General features: G+C 53.2%; 1 protein-coding gene across 1 annotated transcript in view; it reads left to right on the forward strand.

The window, feature by feature from the left end:
• The first annotated feature begins 7,940 nt into the window (after positions 1–7,940).
• Positions 7,941–11,560, forward strand: part of ZNF629 (zinc finger protein 629) — a 9,064-nt gene continuing 5,444 nt past the window's right edge. Inside the window, 3 exon segments of the mRNA XM_034988838.1 lie at positions 7,941–8,171; positions 10,747–10,854; positions 11,010–11,560. The exon segment at positions 11,010–11,560 is cut by the window's right edge and continues 5 nt beyond it. Coding sequence (XP_034844729.1) covers positions 10,782–10,854; positions 11,010–11,560 — 624 coding nt within the window. The 5' untranslated portion in view covers positions 7,941–8,171; positions 10,747–10,781.

Here is an 11,560-nt window from a genome sequence, read left to right on the forward strand (position 1 = left end):
AATGTGATAGAAACAAGAATTGAAACAAAGTCTGGCGGCTCTCCAGGTGTCTCACAACAGAGGAGGGCTGCCAATCTGTGGAGCCTTCGGGTGATTTACGGGAAGGTGCCCCTCCCCGCCACCCCGGACAGACAAATTGCAGAAAGATCCCTTCTCTGAGCAGGTCGCATGGCCTCTGGCTAGTGGATTAAACCTGGGTTGAAATGTCATCATATCCGTCCCTTGTAGCCGACACCTTTGCATATGACGTAACCTGCACCAGCGCCCACACGGCAGGCAAGGTGGCGCCCAGGTGATGTCAGGGGCTCCGCCAGTGTGCTGAGACCTCACCAGGAGAAGGGTGGTCCTTCCTGTTCCCCTTCCCAGGAGAACCCTCTGAGTCCACCCAGGGGAGAGTCTTCAGGTTGGTGCGAGGCCTTAATCACCTCTAAACGCTTGCTGTTGTCTCTCTGTCACTCCTTCTCACATACACAAAAAATGAGCCCCTTAGACCCAGAGTCTTCACCTAATTGTGCAATAATATATCAATGGCATTTATTAACATAATTTAATATTGGTTGAATTTTTTTAAAGATTTTATTTATTTGAGAGAGAGATTGAGCACAAGCGGGGCGGGGAGGGGCAGAGGGAGAAGCGGACTCCCCCCTGAGCAAGGACTCTGAGGAGGGGGCTCGATCCCAGGCCCCCCGGGATCATGACCTGAGCTGAAGGCAGACGCTTAACCCATTGAGCCACCCAGGCGCCTCTGACTGAAGTTTTTATTGTAAAATTCACATAACATTAATAATTTCAACCATTTTGAAGTATATAATTCAGTGACATCTAGCACATTTACAGTGATGTGCAGCCATCGCCCCTCTCTAGTTCCAGAACACTCTCATCACCGCAGTGGAAGTCTTGTACCCATTAAGATGTCACTCCCCATTCCTCCCTCCCCCCAGCCCCCAGCAACCATTCATCTGCTTTCTGTCTCTCTGGATTCACCTGTTCTGGATACTTCATATAAACAAAATCATAAAATATGCAGCCCTGCATATCTAGTTCCTTGCATTTAACAATGTTTTCAAGGTTCAGGGCGCCTGGGTGGCTCAGTCGGTTAAGCTTCTGCCTTCAGCTCAGGTCATGATCTCAGGGTCTCCCACCAGCAGTGTATGAAGGTTGCAATTTCTCCACATCCTCACCAACACTGGTTACTCTCAGGTTTTTAGAAAGTATTATAACTGCCCCTGTGGGTGCAAAGTGGGATCTCACTGGGGTTTTGATTTGCATATCCCTCATGGCCAGTGATGATGAGCATCTTTTCAGGTGTTTGTTGGCCATCTATAGATCTTCTCTGGAGAACCGTCCAAGTCCTTTGCCCATTTTTTAATTGGGTTGTTTGTGTTTATTGTTGAGTTGTTACAGTTCCTTTTTTTTAAGGGGGGGAGGGGCAGAGGGAAAAGGAAAGAGAGAATCTTTTTTTTTTTAAAGATTATATTTATTTATTTGACAGAGAGAGAGACAGCGAGAGAGGGAACACAAGCAGGGGGAGTGGGAGAGGGAGAAGCAGGCTTCCCGCAGAGCAGGGAGCCCCATGTGGGGCTCGATCCCAGGACCCTGAGATCACGACCTGAGCCGAAGGCAGACGCTTAACGACTGAGCCACCCAGGCACCTTAAGCAGGATCCACGCTGAGTGGGGAGCTCGACCTGGGGCTTCATCTCACAACCCTGAGATCATGACCTGGGCCAAAATAAAAAATCGGACCCTTAGCCGACTGAACCACCCGGGCGCCCCTACAGTTTTTTATATATGCTGGGTACTAGTGCTTTATCAGATACATGGTTTGCTAAAGTTTCTTCTCCCATTCTGTGGTTGTCTTTACTTTCTTGACAGTTTCCTTTGATGTACAAAAGTTTTTTGGTTTTTTTTTTAAAGATTTTATTTATTTATTTGAGAGAGAGAATGAGAGACAGAGAGCATGAGATGGGGGAGGGTCAGAGGGAGAAGCAGACTCCCTGCCGAGCAGGGAGCCCAATGCGGGACTCGATCCAGGGACTCCAGGATCATGACCTGAGCCGAAGGCAGTCGCTTAACCAACTGAGCCACCCAGGCGCCCTACAAAAGTTTTTTAATTTGATGAAGTCCAATTTACCTATTTTTTTTCTTTTGTTGCTTGTATTTTTGGTATTATATCTAAGAAACCATTGCCAAATCCAAGGTCATGAAGATTTACCCCTAAGTTTTCTTCTAAAAGTTTATAGTGTTAGGTCTTTGAACCATTTAGAGTTACTTTTGCCTTGTATTTATTTTTACACTTATAACTAGCAATTTTCTTATTTTTAAAGTCTTATTTGTTTAAGTAATCTCTACACCCAATGTGGGGCTCAAATTCACAACCCTGAGATCAAGAATTGGATGCTCTTCTGACTGAGCCAGCCCGGCACCCCAGTAACAAGCAATTTTTAATTTATCACACTGACATTTAGTTTCCTTCTCAGATATGTTTCTTTCTGTGAAGAAAAATGCACTGAAGAAAAATATCAACACTATTGAGGGTACCCAGATGTGGCCAAGATGGCGAGTAAAACATAGAAATCCCTGCAGTCAGATTGTGACAAAAGGGGAGGGCGGTTCTCTAGGAGACAATGTCTTCTGGGAGGGGAGGGGTAGGATTTAGCGGGATTCTGAAGGATTTCTGACCTGCAGTCAGCAAATCCAAGTCCCACAGATCCCAGGTTCTCACAGTTGCTCTGTGACCCGAACATGTAACCTATCCGAAGTCCTGTTTCCTCAGGAGTAAAGGGTGAGGATAACTGCCTTGTATCAAGAGACACAAATGCCTTAATGTGAATGAAAGTATATGTTTTAAGACACTTACTCAATGGGGGTGAATATCAGGGCCTAGACTTAAGTTGGCTGGCATTTGAACAGGACCCTGAAAGCAGACAAGATTTGCCTGTGTGGAGAGGAGACAGGGAAGCATTCTAGAGGAGGCATAGGGAGCCGCTTGGTGAAAGGCCCGAGGAACAGGACAGTTTGCGTTGGGGGAGGGTGGGGCTGGCGCCTTTGGCCTTCATGACAGTGGGGATTACCTTAGGGGACACTGAGTGGGAGGCCAAAAGGCTGGTTTCAGACAGGACCTGGTGCTCTGTCTGGTGTTTACACTTCTCCAGCCACAAGTCCTTGGGGTCCTTGGGGTGTGGCAATGGTGCAAATCAGGCTCCAAGTGTCTGGGAGCTTACTGATTCTTTTTTTATTTTTAAGTACCGTAACCGTGTCTGACAATATAATCTTCTCTTCCATCTGTCTTCAATCTCCTTTTCCATGCTTAGGCCGCCGTAGAGCATCTGTTCCAGGGGCAATGGGGACCTCTCTCTAAGGTTACTCCACGTGTCACATATGGGTAGGAAATCAGTTGAATATGATTTAATGTGACTTGGATCAGGACAAACCTGAAAAGGAAATCAACGTGCTGTTGATCTCCACTCCATCCTTATACTCTAAATATTTACCGTTTAGAAAGTGATTTTTACAAATTGGAAATCATCAAACAGAACCAAAGAATCCAAAGTTAAGCCTTCCTCTTATCTCAGATCCTCCGTCCTTCTCCCCAGAAGCCACTGTCCTTTCCAGGCACTTATGTACCCTCCCCAAATAGTCAAATATACAGAAAAGTTTCCATATGGCCAGACCCTTACTGTTGAGAACATTTGATCTGACATATTGTTTTGTAGGTGAGGTGACTGGGGCCCAGAAACGTGATGACTAGAGCTATTTCAGTTCACACCTTCATGCAAATACTTGGTAACAAAACAGTATACATATATTTTATTTACTTTTATGTTTTATGTTTTATTTTTTTTTATTTTTTAAAGATTTTTTTTTTTTTAAAGATTTTATTTATTTATTTGACAGAGAGAGACACAGCGAAAGAGGGAACACAAGCACGGGGAGTGGGGGAGGGAGAAGCAGGCCTCCCGCCGAGCAGGGAGCCCGATGCGGGACTCGATCCCAGGATCCCGGGATCATGACCTGAGCCGAAGGCAGACGCCCAACGACTGAGCCACCCAGGCTCCCAATGTTTTATTTTTTTTTTAAGTAGACTCCATGCCCAACGTGGGGCTTAAACTCATGACCCTGAGATCAAGAGTCGCATGCTCTACCAACTGAGCCACCCAGGTGCCCCGACGCCATATTTACTTTTATTTTTATTTAAATTATACATATCTACATTTCCTTAATATATAACATTATTTACCCAATTATATATGTGGCTTTCTTTTTTTAAAAATTTTATTTATTTATTTATTTGACACAGAGAGAGAGAGATAGCTAGAGAGAGCACAAGCAGGGGGAGGGGAGAGGGAGAAGCACGATGTGGGGCTCGATCCCCGGACCCTGGGATCATGACCTGAGCTGAAGGCAGACACTTAACTGGCTGCGCCACCCAGGTGCCCCGTGGCTTTCTATAGCTTAATCAAAGTTACAGTCAAAATATAAACATATAAAAGTTCTTAGTTTTCAAAAATTAAAAAGCAAAACAAACAAGAAAAACTTCTCTATTGATGATGAGGATGGAGGAGGTGTTCTGAGGGTGAACACACTGGTGCTTTTTGGAAGAATCATGGGGGACCAGACAGGTGGGAAGAAGCCAAGGGGGCTAGAGGCCGGAGAACCTGTCAGAAAGTCACTGTGGTCATTCAGGGATGAGAACCAGGGTGTGACAGTGGCCTGGGGCAGGGCGAAGAGGTGGGCAGACTCGGCAGGGGTGCCATAGGCCTGAGGACCTACTGACAAATGTGGTGCAGAGGAGGGCCCTTCAGGCCTTGGGGAGCAGGATGACTAGGTATCATGGAGAGAAATGGAGCTGGTGAGCCTGGATGACTGTGATGTGGACAGGTCTGTTAGACAAATGGACAGAAAGAACAAGGCCTCAAGGACAGGACAAGGCTAAGCAGCTGACATGGAAGGATTTTTGGAACTGAGCACATGGAGCAGGAAATGTTTGAGGAAGGGAATGTAAAGGAAGGACGTGGCTCTGAGCCTTAAGGACACGGTGGTTAGGAGGCACCAGGAGGGTAGGACTCAATGTGAGAAGTCTTAGGGAGCCACCGTAGGTTCTTGAGCAGAGGAGTGACTCATCCTGGACTCTCAGAGGCAGAAAGGATCTCCCAGTGCTGGGACCCTGCTCTTGTTCCACATTTGAGGACCACATTCCTAAAAAGCAGCCCCTAATACACCCTGTGGGCATGCACATCTCCAGGGAAGAAGGCCCATCCTGTCCTCCTGGCACCAGCAGGACCCCTCCCCCCCTGCCCCGCATCTCCCTCCCCTCGCCTGTCGGTAGGCAGCTGTCCTCGTGAGAAGGGTGGGGAGGTAAGCAGCCTTCCCAGCCTGCACCTTCTCAGCTCTTGCATCCTGCCTGAGAGCGTCCCCCACAGAGCAGAGGGTTGGAGTCTCAAGTCATGGCACCAGGTCCTCCCAAGTTACACACTCCCTGTGTCTCTCGGGACATGGTTTCCAGGCTCCTGGCTCTCCTGCCCACCAGGCTGAGGGCTGTGTGCTCTGATGAGAATGAGGCAACCCTGGCTAGAGTTGGTCCACTCTGAACTCCCATATCATCTCATTTAACCCTTCTGTCTCTTTGGGAACCAAGGCTCATCCCCTTTCCAAAGAAGCAGCCAAATCTCCAAGAGGCAAAGCGAGTTGCCCAAGACCACTGAGCAGTGAGGACAGAGCAGGGTCCGGACCAGGGTCCACCTCTAGGACCTCACTGCTCTCACACAACCTGGGTCTCGGGACACAAGGGTCTGCGTTAAGGGGCCACGTGGAAGGCTGCTGTGCGGTGGCCGAGAAGAGCATGGCGGTGGGCTGTCCGTGAAAGCCAAAGGGGGGACAGTCCTCATCTTTCCAGGAGGGTCTCCTTTCTGGCCACCGTGCCATCTGACTGTAGGCAACAGGACAGCACGCTCTCACCTACAGTCAGTCAGGGCGCCCTTTGTTTCTCCAGGAGCAGGACAAGCAAACCATTGCTGGAGAATGGCTCGGCCTGAGCAGGGGCCCTCCACCTTTGCCCATTCCTCTCTCCAGCTCCTGGAGCAAGATGAGGGAGAGGATGGCGGGGCTGAGCGGCGCTCTCTCTGCCCCTCAGACACACATGAGCCGTTCTGAGAATTGTGCTTAGGAGCCGTGTGGCTCTGAAGGCAGGAGGTCTGGATTTGAATCCAGCTCCGTCACTAGTTAGCTGTGTACAAGTGACTTACTCTATCCTCGGGATGGTAACATCGGTTCCGTGAGTTGTCGTGAAGGTCCATGGAGCCCTTGGAATAGCGTCTGGCACAGAGTAAATATTCAATAAATCTAACTACTCAGAAGACATCATCCTCATACTTGTTACTCTGAACCTGGGGGACACACCAAGGGGTACAGAATCAGTACCTACCATTAACTGGGTGTTGGACCACCCAGAGTGGATGATCACAGATACACTGGAACCACCTCTCAGCCTCAGGGTTGGAGACACAATAGGGTGACAGGGTCTGGCACACTGGAAAGCCAGTGGCCTTGTAAGGAAGGAAGCTACAGCCCAGCCAGTGGCTGCCATGGGAAAATTTGGGTCTTGCTGCCACATCTTTGGATTTTCCAAAGAAGTGGGAAATTTGGATTTGTATGTGAAATGTACTGATTTTTAAAGGTGGCGATTAATTCGGCTCAACACACACCCACACACCCACCACCACCACCGCTGCCACCAAAAAGGGTGTAGGTCAAATGAAACTCTTGTCAGCCTCCAGGGTGCAGATTCCATCTAGTCCTCCCCCCCACCCGCCCCACACTTACTGCCCCCAGGCCAGGTTAGGCTTTTGCAACCGTTGCAGGGAGGAGACAGTAGTGAGCACGGATCAGATCCCAAGTCCGCCTCTTCCTCATCTGTCCCTCAGAGTGAGGGGTGGACAGCGAGGCTGTCTGAACCATGAATGTGATTACGCAGCCAGAGCCCAGCTTTGCCCAACTTTGCCACATCTGTCCCGCCTGGGGGTTGATCCAGAAATGGATGGATGAGGCAGGAGGATGACTTCATCCCCTACACTGTGTGAACTGAGCACCTACTACATGCCAGTCTGTTCCAGGAGCTGGGGAGACAGCAGTGAGTCCAAGAGGCGCAGACATTAAGGTGTGTGTGTGCACGCGAGGAAGGCATGGGTATAGACAGACGGACGGCAAACATGCACATGTTCGGTCAGGAGTTGATGCTGTGAGAAACAGAGCAGAAAAAGGGACAGCAGGAGGGACAAAGGCCCCGAGGTGAGAGTGAGGTGTCAAAGGTGATGGGAGCCAGAGATAAGACAGGGATGCGCCTGGCTGGGAAGCTGGGTGAAGGAGACAGCGTTCTCAGGATTTTAAGGGTTTCTCCTGCTATGAGCCAGGTACCCCCTGAGCTGCTGGGAACGGCCCTCCCTGGTCAGGGAAACACCCCCCACCCCCCATCCCGACTTCCCTCCTGCCACCATGGCAGCTCTGAGGAGAGCTAACGGGGGAAGAAGCGAGCTACAAATCCATCCTGGCTGCACTGGTCCCCTCAGCCCAAACTCTGGCTGCCAGGACTTATTACTTCATTTAAGCCATTCTCAGTCTGTAGGATGTTCCCTCTCAGCACCTGCCCAGCCAGTCCCCGCTCCCACCCCACGACCCAGGCATCTGAGCCCCATCCCTGGGTCTGAGTCCCAACAAAGGCAGGCCCCAGGGGACGAGCAGCCACCAAATCCGAGATCGGGCTTGCCGCTGGCAGAGCCCCTTTGAGATGGAGAGTGGCCAGCAATCCAGAGACCCCCCCACTGGCATCTGGGCTTCCCCCCGAGGACCCGCTCCCGTGGGAGACCGACAGAGGGGCGTCTCAGCCACCTCCCCGCTCCCCATCCTCTTTTTTTTCCCAGGCTGCGGGAGGCAAAGGGTTAAATCCCATAGAGCTGATGCTCTGACTCCAGGCTAGAGGGGCCCGGGAAGCTGGGGTCACTTCCTGCTCCGTCCCAGTCACCCTGAACTGGTCCCCGGGTCCTCAGCCTGGGATCACCCCTTGAGAAGGACCCCAGAGTCCTCGGCGTCCAGCCCGCCCCCCGAGGCAGGGCATTCAAGGGGTTAAGTCCCCTGGGGCTGGATTCTGCCTTCCGGCCTTCCCCAGACCCCAGAGCCGTGAGTTGGGGACGCCTGGGTTCCTGGGGGGTGGCCCGGAGGGCCCGGGACGGCCGCCGGGAACAATGGGGCGCGGGAGGCGGGGGCGCGCGGGCCTGCGCCCCCTCCCCGCCCCGGGCGCCGGTGGGGTGGGGGCCGGGCAGGGGCCGCGAGGGGCCGAGGATTCTGGGAAGAGCGCGAGGGTCTGGCTGTGGGGGAGGGGAGGGAGGGCGTGAGCATTCTGGGAAGAGGGAATTGGGCGGCCGGCGGGGCCGGGCCGCCGCGGAGCGCCGGAATCCTGGGGGCCCTGCGGGCGGGGGAGGCCAGGATGCGGGGCTCCGGCCCGGGAGCCGGAAGAGGGTCGCGGGGACCGGCCCGAGCAGAAGTCCAGGGTCTGCGCCGGTGCGGGCGGGGGGGGGCCGGGGAGGGGGGCCGGGGCCCGGGCGGCTGCATTCCCGCAGCTGCCTCCATGTCAGGGTCACCCTGGGCCGCTCTCCACACCTCTCTGCGAGGCAGCCTCCTCCTTCTGTCCTTCCCTCCCTCCTTCCCTCCGCGGTGGGCCCGGCCCGAGGTCCAAGGCGGGTGCCCCGGGGCCCGTGCCTGGGTGGGCTCCCAGCACTTCTTGCCTCCCTCGGTGCTCCCACTTTCCTACTCCATGGCGGCCTTGACTTTAACCCTTTCCCTTCTGCTCGGGACCGCTGAGCTTGAATTTCTCGGGACAATCAAGGTACATAAGCTCTTACCTGTCCTAGGCAAGCCCAGCAGGCCTCTTCAGAATAGGCAGCCCCCAGCGCGGCGGAGACCCCTGCTCCCACCGCTCCAAGGACACTTACAGATGGGGGAGGGGGCATTTCATGGCCTAAAGAGCTGCAGAGATGAAGAAATTAGTTTACTTCCCAAAATCCAACTCCCGTCTCTCCTACCGCTACTTGGCAGGGTTCAGCTCGCTCCTGCTTCACTTCGGTTGCCTCCCAGCTGCCTCCTCGTGAGTCTTGGCCATGTCTTCCTGCACCACTGCCCCCATACACACAGTGCCCCTCCCACACAGCCGCTCGAAGCCCGGACCCTCCCCAGGGACTCTGTTAAGGCTCTAAACATCGCGGAAACCTAGAATTTAGCTCCGGAGACCTTATTCCCTCAAGCTGGAATCCTATCACCCTTTTTGGAGTGATAGCTAGCTGTAGCTAAGTTTTACCAGGAGGCCACTCTGAAAGCCTGCTCCTTTGGTGCCAACCCCTTGCAAACTGACCTTTAAAGGCATCAGACCAGATAGGTTTTCCAGGAATGAGGGGCATCTCATTCATTCACCTTCATTCATTCAACAAAATGTGTAAGGCACCTCTCATGTGTCAGGCACTGTCCTAGGCATGGGATATAGCAACAAGAAAACAACAAACGAAATAGAAGAAGGGGTGCCGGGATGGGAGTGTTAATGGGGGGCTTCAGCGGGGAGTACCGTTTTGAGGTATTCCGCGCATACTGTCAGGCCTAGTCACTGGATGCAACAAGCCAAGGAAAGCGGATGGTCCTGGGAATTTCTCCGCCTCGTGGCCAGCAGGTTCTGTCTGAGCTTTCCTCATCACCCGTCTCCTGCCAGCCGTCCACATTTAGGAGTTTCACGTGATTCCCAAGGTCATCTCCCTTGCAGAGGCTGGGGCGAGCCAGACCCAGAACCTTGCATTTCTGGTCTTAGCTCTGCCACTTCCCAGCCTGTGACCTTGGAGAAATCTCCCTGAGTGTTGATTTCCTGATCTGTAAAATGGACAGCCAGACTCCTGGCTCCCCTTGCAGGCTTGTGGGGAGGATCCGGAGAGATAAGGAGGACAGCATGAGCACCGAGCACCAAGTCAGCGGCTGGGCGGTCTCCATACACTTTTCCCTTCTCCCTTTTCCTTTTCATTTCCCTCTCAAGGTCGTCTCTGTAGAAGCCTCCCATGGCTTCAAACTGCACCCCCCCCCCGCCCCACCTCTGGCTTGAACTTCTTTCTGTGCTTGGATAACGGGAAAATGCCCCAGTCCTTTTGGAGGGCCCCCATCCCCTCAGGGAAATCTGATTGCTTTCATGCTTTCTTTTTTTCTTTTTCCTTTCGCTCTCTCTCTCTCTCTTTTTTTTTTAACTCTTCAAGTGTTCCAGGCACTGTCAGTTCTCTGGGCTCATAAGGAAAGTTTATTGGTCCCAATTAGCAGCCCCATTAAGGAGGAAAATTAGAGTCTTAATGAGCTTCCTCTGATTAGCAAAATAACAGGTTTCCCAGCCTCTGGGCATCAGAGGGGTGGGGTGAGAGCCTCCTTCCCCCGTGGGTGTCAGATACTTCTCTAGCCCCCAGTCTGGGTTCAAATGGTTATGACTGATGAGCTTTTAATTACACACTTAAATTCACCTACTGGCTTAGTTGTGATCTTAAGATCTGGAGCAGGAATCAGGCCTGCAGGGGTAGGGGGGCCACGGTGAGAACTGATGCCCAGAAAAATGGGGAGGTGGGAAAGTGAAGTTCACATGAGGAGGAATAAGGCAGGTGAAGGAGTGGGGGCTTGGGGAGTAAAGAAAGGCAGATCAGCTCCCATTGTGTGTTCCTCTCTTCTCCCTCTCCGCCAGGGCCCCTGGAACACTGGGCAGTCCTGAGCTCTGGGATGGAGCCTGAGTCGGCGCTGTGGGGCCCAGATCTGCAGGGTCCTGAACAGAGCCCCAACGATGCTCACAGAGGTGAGGGGCACAAGAAGGGACTGCAGTCCTGACAAGACAGTGGCCCCAGTTCAGGGAGGGGCTCAGACTCTGGGGGACACCCAGGGGAGGGAAGAGAGACCCAACCCCGTGTTCTGAAAGGAGATGGGGGCTGGAGACTCCCTTTCTCTCTGTAGGTGCCGAGAGTGGGAATGAAGAGGAGAGCGCTCAGCAGGAAAGTTCTGGGGAGGAGATCATCTTGGGAGATCCAGCTCCGAGTCCAGAATTCAAGGACCCATCAGAGATGCCCCTGGAGAGACCCTCCCAGGATCCCTCAGTCCCCCAGGACTCCCCAACCCCAGTGGGTCACCCCAACCCCTTGGACCACCAGACCCCTCTGGATCCCCCCGCCCCCGAGGTAGTCCCTACCCCGTCTGACTGGACCAAGGCCTGTGAGGCCAGCTGGCAGTGGGGGACTCTGACCCCGTGGAACAGCCCCCCGGTGGTGCCGGCCAACGAGCCCAGCCTGCGGGAGCTGGTGCAGGGCCGCCCTTCCGGGGCCGAGAAGCCCTACATCTGCAACGAGTGCGGCAAGAGCTTCAGCCAGTGGTCCAAGCTGCTGCGGCACCAGCGCATCCACACGGGCGAGCGGCCCAACACCTGCTCCGAGTGCGGCAAGAGCTTCACGCAGAGCTCGCACCTGGTGCAGCACCAGCGCACGCACACGGGCGAGAAGCCCTACAAGTGC

This window comes from Mirounga leonina, unplaced genomic scaffold (genome assembly GCF_011800145.1).
Source record: "Mirounga leonina isolate KUSES-001 unplaced genomic scaffold, KU_Mleo_1.0 Mir_454, whole genome shotgun sequence".
In the NCBI taxonomy this organism is placed as follows: Eukaryota; Metazoa; Chordata; class Mammalia; order Carnivora; family Phocidae; genus Mirounga; species Mirounga leonina.